Source organism: Phoenix dactylifera, chromosome 15 (assembly GCF_051530095.1).
Source record: "Phoenix dactylifera cultivar Ajwa chromosome 15, Ajwa_hap1_PhDact_Kaust_v1.1, whole genome shotgun sequence".
Lineage (NCBI taxonomy): Eukaryota > Viridiplantae > Streptophyta > Magnoliopsida > Arecales > Arecaceae > Phoenix > Phoenix dactylifera.
In genome coordinates this window covers 21,477,084-21,496,032 of record NC_143204.1, presented here as the reverse complement: position 1 = coordinate 21,496,032, position 18,949 = coordinate 21,477,084, and the positions used below count along the sequence as shown (strand labels likewise).

General features: G+C 36.4%; 2 protein-coding genes across 10 annotated transcripts; both read left to right on the top strand.

Annotated features, from left to right (window-relative positions):
* The first annotated feature begins 1,766 nt into the window (after positions 1-1,766).
* LOC103720002 (transcription elongation factor B polypeptide) lies at positions 1,767-8,320 on the top strand. 4 transcript variants are annotated; one of them, XM_008809505.4, is made up of 8 exons: positions 1,767-2,076; positions 2,623-2,790; positions 2,929-3,066; positions 3,218-3,296; positions 7,287-7,358; positions 7,539-7,614; positions 7,703-7,771; positions 7,945-8,320. In XM_008809505.4, exons 2-8 carry the CDS (start codon positions 2,623-2,625, stop codon positions 8,027-8,029), a joined length of 687 nt encoding a protein of 228 aa, XP_008807727.3. In that variant the 5' UTR covers positions 1,767-2,076; the 3' UTR covers positions 8,030-8,320. The 4 variants fall into 4 exon arrangements, 3 of the variants coding, with proteins under 3 accessions (XP_008807727.3, XP_008807729.3, XP_008807728.3); XM_008809507.5 differs by having other exon boundaries at positions 1,945-2,076; positions 2,575-2,790; XM_008809506.5 differs by having other exon boundaries at positions 1,945-2,076; positions 2,498-2,790.
* Positions 8,321-11,609: 3,289 nt separating this feature from the next.
* Positions 11,610-17,417, top strand: LOC103720001 (Haloacid dehalogenase-like hydrolase (HAD) superfamily protein). Of its 6 annotated transcripts, none has more exons than XR_015973602.2 (9): positions 11,610-11,888; positions 11,989-12,209; positions 12,404-12,486; positions 12,618-12,701; positions 13,910-13,999; positions 14,084-14,156; positions 15,157-15,230; positions 16,583-16,676; positions 16,980-17,417. XR_015973602.2 is itself a non-coding variant. In XM_088711656.2 (9 exons), exons 1-9 carry the CDS (start codon positions 11,746-11,748, stop codon positions 17,047-17,049), a joined length of 903 nt encoding a protein of 300 aa, XP_088567782.1. In that variant the 5' UTR covers positions 11,619-11,745; the 3' UTR covers positions 17,050-17,417. The 6 variants fall into 6 exon arrangements, 5 of the variants coding, with proteins under 5 accessions (XP_088567783.1, XP_088567782.1, XP_088567781.1 ...); XM_088711656.2 differs by having other exon boundaries at positions 11,619-11,888; positions 12,419-12,486; positions 13,910-13,985; XM_088711655.2 differs by having other exon boundaries at positions 11,623-11,888; positions 13,910-13,985.
* Positions 17,418-18,949: the final 1,532 nt, after the last annotated feature.

Here is an 18,949-nt window from a genome sequence, read left to right as displayed (position 1 = left end):
GTCCTTCTATAGCCGGATTTTTAGAATTGAATTGCCTTTTTGAGAGTCCCGGTACTCCTTGTTGTGTATCACGTGATCAGAGTCCCGTTTTGAGTTAGAAGGCTTGTAAGAAAAAAAAAAAAACGTGTGATACTGCCAAGAAAAAATTGTAAATAAAATTGAATTATAAAAAAAAGGAAAATTTAAAATTAATTTTTCTCTCAAATTTTGGTTTTCTTCCGCAGGAAAAGCTTTGTTTAGTCCTAGGTTAGATTTGTTAAGAAGCAGGGGGTAGGAAAAGCTTTGTTTAGTCCTAGGTTAGATTTGTTGGACTCCTTCTAGCTTGGGGGCCAGTTTTTCAATCATGGCCATTCATGTAGAACATAACAGCCGGTTCAACCTCGAACTAAAGAATATCTTGACAAGATGCAAGTTCGAGTACATGCAACTTAATTATCAATTCTAGATTCTTATTGTAACAACCCAGGACCTCACCCAAAGTAGCTAGCCGGAAGATATTATTTGGGTTCCTTGATCCTGTATAAGTACCCAATATCTACCCAGCGAATAACCGATGTGGGACTAAACATACGCCCGCACAGATCCTCACATACTCTCCCGTTCAAGTCCTGACATCCTCGTCAGGCTAAGGGTTCAAATCCATTCAAATCTAATCACAAACACCACGATCGGTCCGTGGTCAACCCCAATGGATCCGTGCTGCAGTGTCTCCTAGTCCACATAAGTTATGGGCCGGGTCCGCTTTGATACCATTTGTAACAATCCAGGACCTCACCCAAAATGGCTAACCGGAAGGTATTATTTGGGTTTCTTGATCCTGTATAAGTACCCAAGATTTACCCAGCGAATAACCGATGTGGGACTAAACACACGCCCACACATGTCCTCACACTTATTGTTTGAGATCAAAGCATAACCTGCAAGCAAAGATGTCAGAGAATTTTCCCTTTACCCAAGCTAGAAGAGTTGGATAGTGTATCCCGATCTAGATTTTTTTTTTTTTGACTACATGTGCTTGTTGAGCTAATGTAAAAAGATAATCTCACACAATTGTATAAAGCATTGACAAGCAGCTATAACCAATTCACTTGCAACTGTATGCAGTTTTGAGATTATGCTTGTCGAACGTAGTTAACTCTTGCATCATTTCTTTGAAAAATGATTGATGATACTCTTATTGTTATCTTCCAAATTAGGATAAATTATTAAAGAATACATTTTGGACTGACTGCCATTTTTATATCTAATTTTGTTGATTAAATATTTTATATTCGGCCCTTAATTCTGATTGTACTGAAACAATGTAAATGTGACACTGTTCAATATAAAAACTTTCTCATTCCCAAAGTACCTCTCTGATAAAATGCCTTATTTACAAATAAAAAATATATCTTTTTCCAAATATTTCTATTGTTATTGCCAATTAGGACTCTTAATATAACTAAAAAAATTCTCGCCGTCTAAATTATCATAAAAGGGAGATTCTAGCTATATAAAATTTTCCATCCTGCATTGAACTTAGATAACGAGCCTTCAGAGCCTCCCTAAAAGATTACATCGAAGAAATTGTTGTTAAAAAAAAAAATAGAAAGATTCCTGCATATCCTAATATCCTTGTCTGCACAATGAAATAATTTGGGTCATAAAAGGCCGGAACGATCCATTAAATGCCCTGGACACCGCCCGATTCCGATCAGACGGTTTCCAGGTGCACGGGTTCCATTGCTGTGTCATAAAATATTCGCTTCTCCAACGAATCCGCGCGTTCGACCCACTCCGAGTCATCTAACCTCCCCACGAAGGTCCGCCAAAAAAAATCCTTATCGCATTATCACTAGCTCGCAGGAAACCCAATTGATTCCGGTGAGAGGTAGCTAGGACAAGATGGAGGTGACCATATCCACGTTCAAGAGATAAAAAGGGAGGTGAGCGTTTGGGGAATTTGCGAGCCTCTTCAATGGTGATCGGATTGAAAATAAAATAGAATAGTTCTTTCCACAAAAAAAAAGCTATTGGATTTTTCTCCTCCCTCGCTTCTCCGGGCGATCGACGCCGCCTTTAGAGAAGTGGAGCGCGGTAATCTTTTTCTTCGATTTTGGTTTTTTTTATTAGGTTATTTTTCCTCTATAGTTATCGGAACGAAGTACCTTCTAACTTTTCGTGTTCAATTCCAGTTCTCCGCTTCGATTCAGTAGTTTCTTGATCCGATCGCGCTCCTCTTTTCATATTGCTTCGTTTTCCATAAATTTGTCGACACTTGGATTGATTGATTCGAGGTTCAGATCGAATCTATTTTTCATTCTATTTTTTTGGTTATTTTATATAATTTGGTTATTATATCACGGGATTTATAAGGGATTTTATTCGATGTTCTCAATATTTCATTCTGTTTTGCTCGTCCCCAATTTGAATAGAAAAATAGATATGTCTTTCTTGGATTTGATATTTGTTTTCTGTTCTTGTATCTAAATTGGACCGAGTTATTTTTTTCTTGCAGATTTTTAATTTTATCTAGCTTTGTATCTGATGAATACCTTATAAAGAATTTGGGCGACTTTCTGTGTTTAAACCTAGAGGGTTTCAATTAGCGATAGCTAAAAAAAATCGAATCGTTAACGGTAGATGGAGTTGCGGAGGGAAGCTCCTACCTTGCTGGAGCTTTGCAAACAGTTGGCAATCTATAATGTTAGATACATCGGGAACGTTGAAGCGTTGGATTTGCATCTGTTGAAGGATATTTTACCTCACTGCACTATTGATCAATTGACTCGCATAGAAGATGCTACAAAAGTAAGTCATTACGGCAGTGGCAGGTTTTACTAGCTTCATGAGTCTTACTGTCAATGGGTTTTTAGCTAGACTGCACTCACTTGAAGGTTGGGTGTAGACATTGATCACAGTTTGTTTGCCTTCCCAACATGGTTTCAGGGAAGGGACCTCAGTCCAGTGACCGATGACTTGTGGAAGAGATTCTATGAGAATCAATTTGGTGTGGATAATACAAATAATGTCATCAGGAAGATGAAGCAGAAGCGAATAGTATTTAAGTGGAGACGTCTCTATGAGGTTTTTCTTTTTCCTTCAACATTCGCGCCCTTTAGTTTTAATCAACACTGCTTCCATGATTTGTTTATTCGCGGTGATATTGTGTTTCAATGACCAATGAACTGTATATTGGAGAAAGGATTTTGTATTGAATTAGGTCATCTGTCTGCAGGCAAAGATGAAAGTAATCGAAGAAGAACAAAATCAGATAGCTAAAAAAATTAAACAGAGATATGAAGAAAGCGAGGCTAGTAAGTTATCTTTCTTCTCGCTTTGTGGTTTTAAAAGTATTGCTATCATCAGTTTCTATGCATATAACAGAATATGAATTACTATTGGATGGATAATTCACAACGATTAGTGTTGTTGGTACAACTTGATGCTTACATCCTAAATTGCGGCATTCATTTTTAACAGGGCTACTAGTTGTGTGAAGTTGCTTAGGGCGCATATCTTCCCTCCGACTATGAATAAATCAAATCCAGTTTTTTATTTTGTATTTGCATAACCCTTGTGAACTAAGTTATTTTTATTTTTATTTTTATCACTAAAGACCTTTGTCAACTACAATGCTCTAAGGAGTTTACATCTATATGATGATAAACTTATGCCAAAAATGAAGATATATAGGCGGAACACCACTTTCATGAGAGCATCAGTACAACCAGCAGGATTTGATATAAGTGGTTGTGTAGTTACAAGAACTCTAGCAAAAATTGTCAAGGCTACACAATTATGAGGTCTCTTGTTCCCCTATAACAATTCAAACATTTGTGATGGGAATTTGATCAGATGACATAATGGTGCAGTACAAAGGCGCAAATGACGGACTTTAGAAGGACTCGTGGCTGGCCCTTGCTGGTCAAAGAACGGATATATATCAAAGGTGATGAATTGACTTTTTTTTCTTGGACCTTAAGCTGATCTAGAGCTCTAATTCTTTTAGGATTTATTATAATTATATTAGCAACCTAGCATGTGCAATGCATGTGTGAAGCAAGATGATAAACAATAAGCATGCTACCATCACCTAAAGGTTACAACTTCTAGTCAGAAGCCAAACTATTTTGTTTCTTCTTCTTCTTCTTATCCTTTATTTTATCTCTGTTATAAGTACAGCCACTCCAATTTCATCTCTTGAAAAGAAAATCTGTGGCTACAGTGATTATATGAAGCTTTTTCTAAGAATCACATGTCATCTGTCATGATGATGGCTTTCTGTTGCATCAATTAAATCCAGAGTTTCTAAGCCTACGAAATGGTCTGAGACCTAGGTGGACTTCTCCAGTACGTCCTGCCATTATAAGTATATTATAAGTATGGCTCTTTCCATTGTGCAAGCAAGATTGGTTGGATTAGCCCACTTTTCCTTAGGTTATGTATTCACTTATGCAACTTTCTTGATTGGACTTGCTCGTTAGCCTCTTTATGGAACACAAGGTGACAGCTCGCTCTCTTCTTATTTTCCTTGATTAGCTATCCAAAGCTCTCACAAGAAACCCTTTTTTCTTTCGATTCAGTGGCTGAAGGATGAGTTCTTCTTTGAGTTTTCTTTGTAATAAAGTAATGGACAGGTAGTTCAGACATCCTAAGGACCTCTAGAGTTGCTTCTTGTTGGTAAGATTGTAAGGGAATTTTTAAGATGCTGGAATGAATTTGGAGTGACAAGTCTGCTTGGCAAGGCTGCATAATAAGTGACACCTAGCTTCTGGCTTCCCCTTTTGTGAGTATTGTGTGCCAAATATTCAAAATAATTTCTGTTCAAGAACTTAAATAACAAATTCTTGAGGTCCAGCAATTTTAACTGCAAAGTTTATCGCTGTTAGTATCATTTTTCAACATGTTCATGTAATTGAATAGAGCATTGCGGAACAGGGTAGAAAGAATGAATTTCTCATTTGACAGTTTCCTGAATGTAATTTAATGCACTATCTGATATAAGCAGTTGGATTCTTACATGTCAATTGCATATCTAATCCTGTCGCACTCTTTAAACAACATCTCAAACATGCCCTTCCTCTCATTATGCCATTTCTCTCTTCTGTACTTTATTGCTTTTCGTTTTGTGCTGAATGCTGCCGGCAAATCAGATCTGAAATTCAGATCTGGATTCATCTCTGCTCCAAAATTAATCTGAACTTCACTCCTTAATTTAAGTTCTGTATTTGTTTTATGTTCTTAAGTGTGAAAAAGGCTGTTTGTTGGAGGCTTGTTCAGATTACTCTAAATATGAACCAATTCCATCACATTTATCGCAATCAATCCTAATTCTCCATTGGAATTACATCGCATCAATTAAGCAATTAACTTATCATGAAGGACAGCTGGGGGCATTGACTAAATAAAATGATTAGAGCAATTATAAGAGAGAAAGCTGGCAGATAATATTGATCCACATGAATGTCACCAAAGCCCTTGAAATTGGAATATAAAGAAGTAAGGTGAAAGGTGCATGGTGGTTTAAGTCCAAGGGAAAAGTGAGGAAAGGAATATAAGTGGGTAAAATAAGGGAGCAGAGGATCTTATCAAAGCAAGAATAGAGGACTTGAAAGAGGAGGAAGAAGAAAAAGAAGGGAGAGAAGGAAGAACGAGGTAGCAGTCTTTTTCCTTTGAGGTTGGCCAAGTTTAGAGACTGTGATGCCACTTCTAGGACTTTATCTCATGAAGGATAGGTCAATCAAAGATCCTTTAGAAATGAGAGGTCCGGTCAGCCTGGGCTACCTATTTATTGTTCCTTTTCGGTTGCAGTATCCTACTTTGATTTCTTTAGCTGACTGACAACAGCTTGTACTTTCATTTTCTGTATTTTTCCTTGTCAAGGTCCATGTAAAGTAGGACTTTTCTATTAGTTAATTCGCTGACTATCCTAATATAATTCGCTGACTACCCTAAAATAGGATGATGACTTCGTGTGACAAGGTGTCTCTCCAAGTCGTTGGTGATGATTCTTTGGGTTTGTCTGTGGTGATGGCTCCACCAAGGTGATCTTAGCCACATCTTGCTGGATAGGTCGTGGACACCTTTGCTCCTTATCATTAGGCCTTAAAACTATCTAAACAAGATTGGAGATCCTTTATTCATCTCCTTCCATCCTTCTTATCCTTATTTCAACTCTAAGCAGATTACATGTCCCCAAGAAAACTCTAGTAAAGTTGAGATTTTGCTCAGCCTTTCGCAAAACATTATCAACACTTAATTGAAACCATACCATCAATTTAGAAAAAGTCTTAATTGAAAACTATCCAAATCTACAACCCTAGCTCTAGACTTCCATTACTAAATTTCCCTTGAAATACTGTCTTCATAGTATGATTTGATCATGTAACTAAAAGCCCTTCACTAAATCTAAGAGTTGCAACCTGATCCTGCATCACGCATGATTTGGGCATCTCTACCAAGCCTCATATTGGTGCATTGAGAGAAGCAAAGGAAAAGGGGGACAGTTGGGTAGTCTCGGGCCTTGTTTGGACCGAGGGTGGTGATCAAGAAAAAAACTATAGCCTACCAAAGAAAAGGGAAAAGATTTAAAGAGGAAAATGGGCTGGAGAGGAGAAGAAAAGGTGGAGGAAGGTTGTGAAGGAGGGAAGATAAAAAAAGGTACACAGGAAGTAGATATACATAGAAGAAAATCGGCGAAGCACATATGCTTATCTAGAATTATTCGATGTGATATCACAAATTTAACCTGCGGTAGGAGACCCCAATGGAAGTGGGACAGAGAAGGGAGAGGTGATACGTATAGAGGTTAAAGAGTCAAAGATGATACTTTTTAGTCCCTAGGGTCTTGCTTTAGATCAGCCTATTATATTTAAGCAGCTCTATGTTGGACCTCACTGAGATATAATGTGCAAACCAGTGGGCTGCATTTCAGTATCCATGCACTAGTCACTTGGTAACTTGAGTGGGGATGTGGACTGCCTTGACATGATAAGCGTATGGTTATCCTCTAACAGATGACTCCTAAGTTATTTTAAAGAAAAGAATATTCAATGGGAGCTTTGGTTCTCTTGGACATGGTGAAAATTGTTTTCACATCAATGCTCGGTTTACTTGATTTTATGGAAATATTCCTTCTGTCAATGCATTTTTGCAGCATTTATTACATTCTATTTTTATTTTGCTAGATAATTGATAATACCTTGTCAAAAGATGCAGAACTACTCTAGCTTTGTGGTTACATCATGTTCATATTCTAAGTGCTTTCAGTCAATGAACAACTTGTTTTTGTCCTTTTCATGTAGAGAGACAAAGTCGACAAATCCGACTTTGTAACAAAGTTCCACCTTCAAGCGGTAAAAGAAGCTTTTATGGAGGTATCATTTTTGTTACCTTTTCATTCCTGTGCTTTATTTTGAAATATGTGGACACCAAAACCACCTACATCACTTGCTGGCTACCATGATTTGTAGTCATAAATACTTGATGATGCTGATGTTAAGAGATGTTGCGTGTTGGGTAGTTTGCAAGTTAATGTACGCAGTGAATGTTTATAGGAAGTGGATCGAGCAACAGCTGTTCCAATTTGAGGGGCAACCTGATGAAGAAGGCAAAAATGGAATATCTTAATAGGTGACGTGAAATTATCAGTTTTCTTTGAATACTCTTCCCCCCATTTATATGACTCTTGATGAAGCTGGCTACTATTTCTGGTTAACAGCCATGAGGCAAGAATACATGCAGCTATGAGAAAAAATGCTTTGGAAAGAAAGAGCTTTCCAACCCAAAGGTATGCCTAATTCTCTTTCTCGCTCTTTCCATAAGTTTGCATTTCTTGTGATTGTACATTTGCAGGCTAATATGTTCCAACATTCTTAACATGTTCGTCTTATCATCTTCTGCTATACTTGTTTACCCTTGCCTTTGTTTCTTAAACTCATGCTCTTATTTCTTTTTTTGCAGTACCCCTCGTTCATCAAAACCTAATAATTTTTCTGGAAGTTCATTGTCCAGTTCTAAATTAGCAAGGCCAGGGGAAAGAAAATAATAGCAATTAAACTCTTACTTTCGGGGTTCCCTGTTTGAGGAAGCAGGTTTATTTGTAATGTGCTGGGGGCTCTGCGCATGGAGTATGTGTGCTAGTTTTATATTTGGTGCATCCAATGGTCTGTCCCCTGGTTGGTGGTCTTCATTGTTCTTTGACCGCTCATCCTTTCTTATCTCCTTTTTCCTAAGGTCAGATATTCTTCTACAACAAGGAAGAAAAATTTGTGGTTACATTTTGTTCATGTAAATTTGAAACATTCTCTCTATATGATGCCCCTTTACGTTTCATGCATTTTTATGATGAATTATCCGTAACAATCTAGGACCTGACTAAAAAAGGCTTGTTGGAATATATTATTTGGATTTCTTGATTCTGTATAAATATCCAGAATTTATTCAGCGTATAATCGATATGGGACTAAACCCATGCTCGTATGGGTCCTTACATACCCAAATCCAATCACAAATATGTCTGTGCTGTAATACTTCATAGTTTACATAGAATATGGGTTGAGTTTTCTCTGATACCATTTGTAATAATCTAATTTTTTTTTCAAAAAGTCTGAAAAAAATGTATTATTTAGGTTTCTTAATTATTCAAGATTTATCCAGTAAATAATCGATAAGGGATCAAGCATATGTCTGTACAGATTTTTTTACATTATTAATATAATTTTTTTTGATTTTAATTGTTGTATGAGCTGATTATCTGTCTAATATTTTATGCTTTCTAACGGGGGCATGCTTATTTAATATCACTATGCCTACTGCAACTCATTTCGCATGGAGTAAAAGTACTTTTGCAGCGGGTACACCAGGATTTAATATATAGATTTCTCAAGGATGTCTGACTTCTAAGATAATTATGAATCTTTCTGTGCTACTAAATCTTAATAATTAATTTGGGAACCCTATTCAGGTTAAATACTATGTTTGAATACCAAAATTGGGTCTACAAGTGGATTGCCACTTCTGTGGTACAGCGGGCTTCAACTTTCCTAGTTTTTCAATTAAGACTTATTTCATGTGAATTTGTGATGTTTGACTCCTTTGTATCTTGGAGAGATCATTTTGTATTGGAATTCATTATTCTTATGTTCAGTGCGTTACAATCTGATCTACTACATTTAGTAAGATTACCACTACTAAACTATAATGGTCCATAGTGGTAACATATTTTTTCCTTCTTGATATTGATTGAGAAATGACAATAATTGGACATTGTCACTTGATTTTGCTTACGTGAGGTTGTTTAAAAGGTGTTGTGATACCACTTGTTGCGATAGATAAAGAAAAATAACAAAAACAAGAAGAAAAAAATAGAAACAAAATAAGGACATATAATATTTATATAGTTTAGTGTATTGATCTATGGGCAAAGATGTTGCAAAAGTTATACTATAAGAAACTGGAAATTACAAAGTACAAGGTTTCTCACAAATATTGGCCTCTGATACACTTGATCTTTGGGACATTCAATTTTTTTCTTCTTTTAGGATTACAATATATATATATATATATATATATATATATATATATATATATATATATATATATATATATATATATATATATATATAGTAAGTTGATTTGGATTTGAATTGGGGTTCTTTTGCAGTACCTTTGTACGGCTTGTGATATGGTAAGTTTATTATCTTTGAAGAATAAGTGTGATGCACTGGAATCCATGTTGCTAATAGGCACATTCATGTTGCATTTCTTCCTCACTTTTTAAAGCCATTTGCTGGCTCGTTAACAATCGTACGTATCAACATGGCTGAGAATAAACTATTTTTATTACTAGTGTCATTGATGAAGCAAATCAACAATGCCCTATCTTCAAAACATATGTTGAACCTTACCAAAATACAGAAGCACTTGGAAACCACCATATTTCTAATATGCGGTGTCCATGCAGATCTGGAAATGCTCCTTTATTAAAGTGGCAAATCTTGTCCCCACAAATTCAAATTGCTTTTTAGGCCTGGCCATGACTTCTGAACCTGTATCTTTCCTTCCAAATTGATGCTCTTCCTTTTTTTGAACAGATGTATAAGCATGCACGTTAGTATCAATAATCTTATCTTGCTCTCTAATCAAAGCCACTTCTGATCTCACTGGAATACCTTCCTAATCGACACATAATTTTAGAAGTTTGTAGCAATGAGTTTAATTGGTGACACTAATTCTAGCCTTGGACCTACAAACTATTCCAATTTACATGTATAAATTGTATTTCAAAGCATTCCATCTTTACCCAGATTTCCATATCCGAAATCAAAAGTAGTACAATGAAGCCTCTATCTATTTCAATATAATATTCCACCATACTCACATTGTAGCCTGACCTCTATCTATTCCTAACCCAGCCTATGGTTTTTCTCTTGTCCAGTTCCATGTGAGCTGGTTATCATGTTTCCATTTGTTCTTTTTGATACCAACTTGATTTGTTCATCCATAGCCAATTACTGCGAGTCTGCTTTGATATTTACCAATGTTAATTTTTGTTGGTCCCACTTACAGATAACAAATTGATGCTCAGAACTGGAATTATATATCTGATATGATATTTTTTTGTTTATATATATATCTGATTTGTTATTATCCCCCCTGGTATTGATTAAATGTTCATTACCTATTTGGGGACTTATAAGAAAGCAAATTTCCATGGTTACACAATCATTCTCGAGAACACTATTAATCCGATATCAAGTTTCGATTTTATAAGATAAAGTTAACAAGACTTATCATAGATGCACCTTAGCAGACAAAGGACTTACGGCTTGGACTAAACTAGAGAGAATTTTATAGCCTCTGGGATGCCAGGCGGAGCCGCAGTGAGTACGAACCCAGGCGAAATGAGGCGAAAATATTGCCTTTATTTATCGCTAGTTATATGTTATATTGGCTAAGTAAATACAGTCAAATTCACGAGGAAGGATAAAGGATGAACACTCAAATTTAGAAGCTCCAGCTGTATGATACATCTATTTCAGCAAAAAATTAAAAAATAAAAAAAATAAAAACTTCGGTTTTAAGCCCAGTTCAAAACCACACACACGAAAAAAAACAATTAATTGTAATCCAAGCCAAAAATTAACCCAACTCAATCAAAAGTCAAAACATGGTTTAATAATGCTCGAATATATTATATTATACATTTATATTATATAAATATACAATGTATATTAAGTTATATATAATAGATTATTGGATCAAAATCATAATTAGCTTTTATTATTAATGTTGTCAATATTGTTTAGTCCCTTGGCGTTACATGCTCGAACCGGTCTTAAAATCATGCTTGAACTAAACTTGATTTATACTTGAATTGCCTTCAGCCAAAAATTAAGATCATTAAACTAATCAACAAGACTTGTGTTTGGCTTGATTTGGATTAAAAATCAAATAATAATAAACAAATCAAACTTGATCATGAAGTTTAGGCTTGACATAGATTTCAAACCAAGCTTGGATCAATTACACCAGTAACCCTTAGTTAAGTGTAATATTTAGTTATTTTGAATAGAGATCGAATATTTAGTAGGAAGACTCAAGACAGCAAAACAAGGTCCATGAAACTTCCACTCGCGCAGGCGCCATTTGCTTAGTGATATATATATATATATAACTACATCATTTTTTATATTTTAAAAACCAGCGTTATATTTCTTTTAACGTCTTTTATCTTTGTATAGGTGGTTAAGAAACTTAAAGATGTATTTGATGCTCACCCATGGAGGCTTGCCGGTTAGTGCGACGTTGTCCGCCGGCGAGATCCCTCGGCCTCCTCAGTCGTGCCGCCGCCGCTGGAGGCCCCTACCCTCCCCGACCTCCGATGGCAATCCCCATGACGACGGGTTTGTTCTCTCTCTCTCTCTCGCTCAAATCATCACTCTAATCCCATTCTTTTTTCATGTAGATCTGCCCCTTGTCTCACTTTAGGGTTTCTTGTTCTAGTCTTCGCCGCCCGATCCAATCGTGCGCCCAGTGGCGGCGGCGGGCATACTATGGGGGAATCCGGTGTCTGGTAACTAACGTGAGCCTCTTTCTCTCTGCAGCGTCCGGCGTCTGGAGGAGGCGGAGGGCGTACGAGGGGCTGCTGCTCGACGCTGGAGGCACGCTTCTCCAGGTGGCGAGGCCCGTGGAGGAGACCTACGCCTCAATCGGGAGAAAATATGGTATTAGTTCGATTCCTTCCCTTTTTCTGCTCATCCCGTTGGGGAAATATTCTTGTTATCTTAATTAAAGATCAAATCATATGAATCCTATGCACTATTACTCGCATACTACTAGGAGAGAAGTTCTTTTTTAAATTAATTAAAGATCAAATAGTATGAATCTTATGAAAAAAACATGATAACTATGTGTCCAGGGATTAATGCAACAGAGAGCGATATTAAGCAAGGGTTCAAGAAGGCTTTCGCTGCCCCATGGCCTGATAAACTTCGCTACCAGGTGTCGGCAATTTTAAGCAAATAAACATTCAATGTCTGTTGTTATAAGTCTTTGCAATGGAAAAACTGTAACAAAAGAAATGGTGTTAGGGTAGTTGGATTTTTAAAGGAAGGGTTGGGTTTTGGGTGCAGGGTGACGGGCGGGCATTCTGGAGGCTTGTTGTTTCTGAAGCCACAGGTTGTGCTGATAATGACTATTTCGAAGAAGTATATGAGGTGAGGTTCTTTCTCATCTGATATATACGTTCATGAACCAAGACATGCCCTTTTGTAAATTATTATTAAGCTTGCTTGATAAGTAAGGAATTTGATTCAAAGGAGTTTGAATAGTTTTTCACTTCAACAGGATGCAGCCATAATATTATGATGAGATTTCATAGGATCAACCTCGAATAATTGGGGATGAAGCTTGTTGGTCATGTTTATAGATTGAATATTGTAACATATGGTCATTTGTATTAATAGGTATACAAACACATGATCCTAATGAGGAATATAGTAGCATTTCTTGGCACTTAAAAGCGAAGAATAGTGCTATATTTCCACCCAGTGCTAAAAATTTCAGATACAGTAGACTGTGCATAGCTATCTTAAAATATTTTTAACATCATTTTGTCATTTAGTATGCAGTCAATTTGTGAGGGAGTAGTCTTCATCTTCGGAAAATTAGAGATTGGCTCAATGTACCACTTCTCAGTGTTAGGAGGATTAATCTATCCATTGACTAAACTTTAACTCTAGATATAATGTGATGAGCTTTTAAATGTACTAGAACTGGATTTATCCAAGGAACTGCTTGAATTTATAATTCTTGTTGACAAGCCATGCTGGTGAGAGGACACCATGAGCTGAATTCTTTGCTAAGTTAACTTCCCAAATCATGAGTTTGAGATGTGTCTAGCATGGTGCTTCTCTTTGAAATAAGTGGAAAATCAATCAAGTATTGGTTCTCTCTGCTATGCTAATATAGGTTTGTGTTATTCCAACAAAAAGTTTCTCTAATGCATTGTTGTTATGCTGAAGAGCTCTAATAGATAGAGTGCCACATGTCTGGGATGTGTATGATAAATTCATGGGTACATGCCTTTATTTGGTCAATAGAAAAGGGAAGCCCAGTGTACGAGACTCCCGCATTGTAGGGTATAGGGAGGGTCAAATATGCAGTCTTACCCCTACATGAGGAGAGATTGTTTTCGTGTTCTACAATTGTGGCCTCCAGATCACAATGAAGTAACCTTATTATTGCACCAAGGCTCACCCTTTTGATCCAACTGTCATATGGGGAAAAAATTTGACAAATAGTCAATGCATTTTACTCATCTACTAAGTCAATCTCAAATGGTTGTGGTAGTTCATTTATTTGTTTAAGATCGTAGGACATTAACAGAAAAAGAAGTTGATAAATTGTTAGCCTTTTCTGCCAGCACTATGCAAATGGTGATGCATGGCGTCTACCTTTTGGGGCTTATGAAGCATTATGTCTGTTGAAAGATGCTGGAGGTCATATAAGCCAAGTACTTTTCACCATTTTTCTTTTGCATGATGTTGTAATCTTTATTGTTTCCTATGGTCTCTTGACTTTTGATGTTCATGAACAGTTAAGTTGGCAGTTGTCTCAAATTTTGATACACGTCTGCGCAAGTTACTGAAGGACCTCGATGTTGCACACATGTAAGTTTCTATGTCCCATATTATTTTTTTTGGTTGGATCTGCTAGCATTTGAAGACTGGATTTTGTTCAAGGATTTGTTGTTAACATCTTACTCATTGAAATTTCGCAGTAGAAGCATGCATGCATATACATGGATGCACAAGTTACACACATAACTGCGCACAGGCATGCAGAAGTGTGTGTGTGCATATGCATGCATGCTTGCATTAATACAAATCCGATGGAAGCCCTGAAAGTTTCAATTCGTAGTGCAAAATGCTTGATAATGTGGATAGATTTGAGCATCTGCTCATGTCATGCCCTTCAGCCAGGGATTTTTTTTTTCTGTTCCCAGTCTTATGCAGGCTCAATATTGTATGACTTCATTGTTTCTCCCCATTGTACGATATATATTCAGTGCTGCACTTTATTGTTTCGCTTCTTATATTTGGATTCTGTTCCTTACCAAAATTACCTTGTTAAATAGGATTAGCTATATTGGGTGTACCAAGCACATTCTTTGCTGAAATTTCTACTTCTGCTTAGACTTGAATAGGAAAAGGAAAATAAAAAAGGATATTTGGATACTCAGTATAGCCAGATGAGGAAGCTGCCTTGATCGTGCTGCTTGCATTTCAATAGAAGTATTGACATTATTCTAATTATTCTTGAGCCATATATACAGAATAATAGCATGACTAGCTGAAGCGTTAGCAAGTTCAACATTAGATCTTCAAATAACCCTTATGTTCTATTCAACATTTCTGTGAATGAACTTATAGAACTATAAATAACCGTAAGACAGTTGGGACCAGTAAGCAGGATTGTATCTATATGTTATATTCTTTTGATTTCTTTATTGGTAATTTGAGATGACCACAGATTACCAGTAGTTACTACCAGTTTGAGCATGTTTTGCCATAATTGTATCTTCCTGGTGCTTTTCTTCATAATCTCAAGTTCTCAACATATTTTGTATGTCATTGTTGGCGATTGAATTGCTCTAATATTTTCTTCTAGGTTTGACGCCATAATCATATCTTCGGAGACTGGGTATGAAAAGCCAGCTGCAGAGATTTTCAGAGCTGCTCTAGGTACGAAATGGCAACAAACTTATTCATGGAAGATAAAAAATAGTAATATTTAGTGACATGAGCATCCTTTGGTTCCATAGATTGGTTAGCAAAAGTGCAATAGTCCAAGCTTCTTTTCTATTTAAAAAAATTGTTTAAGTCTCATTTACGTCTTTTGTTTCTTTAATTAATTGATGTGTTTTAGATAGAAAAGCATCTAAGAGTTACTGTTCATGTTACTGTAGCATAAACAGGTACTTAATTAGTGAGATTTTTGAGGGATTTCTTTCTTTATTTGTAAGAGTCCTAGATGATTCCATCTAGAAACTTTCTAGGGCTTTTGTTGGGTCTATGAAGAGTCCATAAAGAGTCTGTTGCAAGGCGAGTTATGTTGAAAGGTTTTTATGAATTCAAGAAGGCTGTGAGCTGTTTGTTTCCCCTTTCTCTCTCTTCCATTCTTTCCTATCGTCACTTTTTCTCTATTAATTCTGCTCTCTATATTATTTTCCGTTAATGCTTGCCGCTATTATTTCAAAGATTACCAGATTTAAGTTTCCTTTGGATATCTTTCAAGTATTTAATCACTGCATTGAAAAACTTGTTGATTTCAATCAGTAGGGATTTCAATACTTATTCTCTTTATTTGAATGTTCAGATCTGAAAGTTATTGCTGCTTATTTAAATATGTGCACATTTAATTGCTGAAAGGTGGCTATAACCTTAAAATGAACTATTCAATTGAACCTTGAAAACCCTAGTCCTTGATTTCTCCTATCCTCCTTCGCACATAAAACCCTAGATTACGGTTATTTGATCCTTTCTTCACCGAAAAAAACTAATATTAGTTCTTTGTTGTTTTGTTCTCAGAACTTGGACAGCAAGCAATAAAGCAGCCTTAAACCTTAAACTATCCTATTCCTATGGTCCTCTCATGCAACACAGGCCAACCATTTTTGGTCCTGCATCATGTAGCGTAGTGCATTGTAAAATAAAGGATTTCAAGAAGTATAATGGAGGCATTTGTTGTTTGTATTTCTCACAAACCCTGATGTGATAATTTTCTTAGCTGTGTGTTCATTTCCTCTGAAGGTGAAGTTCAATAGTTGTACTCTGTATTTTTCACTATAGGCTAGTTGACAAGTTCACTTTGCTAACTTTGATCTTTAAAGAAACAATACATGCAGACTCCTTGTCTGCTTATGTCATCATGCCTCATTGAGATTATCAAGTAGTTGAATTTTTATGGAAAATTTGGTATCATACTAAAGATAGTGAGAAGTTGGTATATTTCACTTTGATATACTAAAGCTCTAAATTTCAATCACCTTCTCCCTAAGTCCAGTCCTTTTTTGTCGTTGCACACCATTTCGCAGACCAACTTGGCATGGAGGCTGGCGAAGTAGTACATGTAGGAGATGATGAAAGGGCAGATAAGACCGGTGCCAATGCCATTGGAATTGATTGCTGGTAAGTGCACCTTATGTCATTGCGTAGTCACATTCCTTAAGACCTGCCCCCATTTTCTATTTTGAACACTCTCTAAAATCTGAATCCATGTGCATTATATATCAAGAAAAAGTACAAAAAAGTGCGCTTTTCAAGCATTCAGCAACCAATTCGAAAACTCCATATCATTTGTTTCTTGTTCTCCCAACGTGGATGTGTTTGTTACAGAAAAGGGCATGGATTGCTCTATGGTTCACTAATTATCTGTATGAGGATGATGTCACTATATTTGCTGAAATATTTTAGTAATCTGTGTTGTTGCAGGCTGTGGGGATCAGATGTGAAGACATTCACTGATATATGCGATCGAGTTCTGATATCAGATTCGCAGTGAGGAAAATTTGCAGTCTTTCAGACATAATCAAGAATTCAAGATCAGGCTTGTTCCCCTTTTTGTTTATTGACAGATTTCAATTACCATCCCAGCTTCAGGTTTTATCTAAGACTACCTTAGATAAACTGACAAACATGGTTCAGGATTATCACAAATCTGCAGCCTCTTCCTGGAAATGATGGTCAACAACCAATATACTTTGCAAAAATAATAAGTATTAATTGTAAAACTTGTATTCACATATTCTCTGGTGAACTGGGTTAATCTACTGAAAATAGGGAAATTATGGTGGTATTATTGCCCAACCAAATCAAACAGTACCATTGTCATATGATGCTGGTTATATTAATATAAAGTTTTTGTGTTTGTGGGGGCGCGTGCGCATCAAGGGAGCTGGAAATGGACTAGTTTTTGGTGTAGTTAAAGGAAAATGGTGATAGTAAAAATATAGGAAGCAGGCCTGTGCAACTGTAGCAATCCTCCCCCATTCCAAAGTGTTATTTCCAGTATCCCTAAATATTGGCTAGCGATTTGTTGATAGGTCCCTCCAGGCCAGCACAAACATATTGGCTACCAATTTGAAGATCCGGTCTTTGCTATTTATGATGAAAGTAAAGATCAGGCCTTTGGGCAGCAAAATGAACATTGAAGGTCTCATTAGTTCAGGACATGAGGAGCACGATACATAAAATTTCAATAATGTCTCGAAGTTCGTTATCCTGAGTGCATGAATCTGCCAGTCCAAAAAATGCTGCTGGAGACGGTTACCCACATGGCACAACCATGTAGCATTTTATATCATCAGACATCACAGGTTAGTGATTGCATGATTCCATCATGCTATCCTCAGCCACCTTTTTTTTCATTCATAATAAACTGACTAGCTTGATCAATGTGAACCATTCGAACACCATAATAACAACAATCTTTCCAAACTGAGAACGCTGAATAAAATAAAACACTGAACCAAAAGAAGCAGAACCAGCGATCAAGTTCTAATCCTCCATGCTCAACAACTTCACTTATAAAAATCAAAATTTACATATATAAGGACGATTATCAGTAGACGCAACACAGGGGACAAACTGAAGAGAAGCAATAGGTAGATAAAAATAGTTGAAAAATGAATATGTCCATTATGATGGTGGTTGTAAAGTAGGGTAAGAATAGATGGAAAAGAACAATCTAAGTGGAATAGGGCTTGGTTCTTATGGATAGGTCCTAGTTTTGTGCACCCAGATCCATGGTCAGAAAATCAGGGTTCTGTATTACTTTAATGATAGGGAATAATTTTTAAGCCAAAAAAGTATTCAGTAATTGGAAATAATCCTAAATGATTGCAAATATGGAAAGCAAAAGCAAAGAAGATATAAACAACAACAAAGTAGGACAGACAAAAGCAGTGGATGCATATAACTCATGAATCCATATATCCAAATGAACTAATCGCCCACAAAAATCTTCCCTCAGAGGTTGACCAATTTGGGAGAGAACACAAGATAGAAATGATACCAAACATCAGGATAAGAGTTAGAATCAACCAAAAACAAGCATACAAACTTGACTTTAGATGACAGGCAGGTCCTTTTACTTCACCACATTGATAAATATGCTGCAATCATGATAGTCAGGATTGAATTTTGAATTCTACAAGTTCCTCACCTAATGAAATACCCAGGATATTTGTAATAGAGATATGAGTTTCAAAAGCAGAACTTCAGAATCTTTCTACGGTTGATTCCTTTTATTCATCCAGAATTTTTTATCAGAATAACCACAAAAGGCTCAAAAAGAAGTCCTGAAAGCTACATTGGTGGAACTTCATACAACAAACCAGATACATCTCCACATCGTTGATCTAGGTAGTTAACTGAACATCCCGCACATCGACATTATAGTA

Coding starts and splice junctions, on each gene's coding strand:
- LOC103720002 (XM_008809505.4), top strand. CDS start 2,623: ATGGAGTTGCGGAGGGAAGCTCCTACCTTGCTGGAGCTTTGCAAACAG. Junction 3,297..7,286: donor ATATGAAGAAAGCGAGGCTA/GTAAGTTATCTT, acceptor CTTTTCATGTAG/AGAGACAAAGTCGACAAATC. Junction 7,615..7,702: donor AAAATGGAATATCTTAATAG/GTGACGTGAAAT, acceptor TCTGGTTAACAG/CCATGAGGCAAGAATACATG.
- LOC103720001 (XM_088711655.2), top strand. CDS start 11,746: ATGTATTTGATGCTCACCCATGGAGGCTTGCCGGTTAGTGCGACGTTG. Junction 12,210..12,403: donor CTCAATCGGGAGAAAATATG/GTATTAGTTCGA, acceptor CTATGTGTCCAG/GGATTAATGCAACAGAGAGC. Junction 15,231..16,582: donor GATTTTCAGAGCTGCTCTAG/GTACGAAATGGC, acceptor ACCATTTCGCAG/ACCAACTTGGCATGGAGGCT.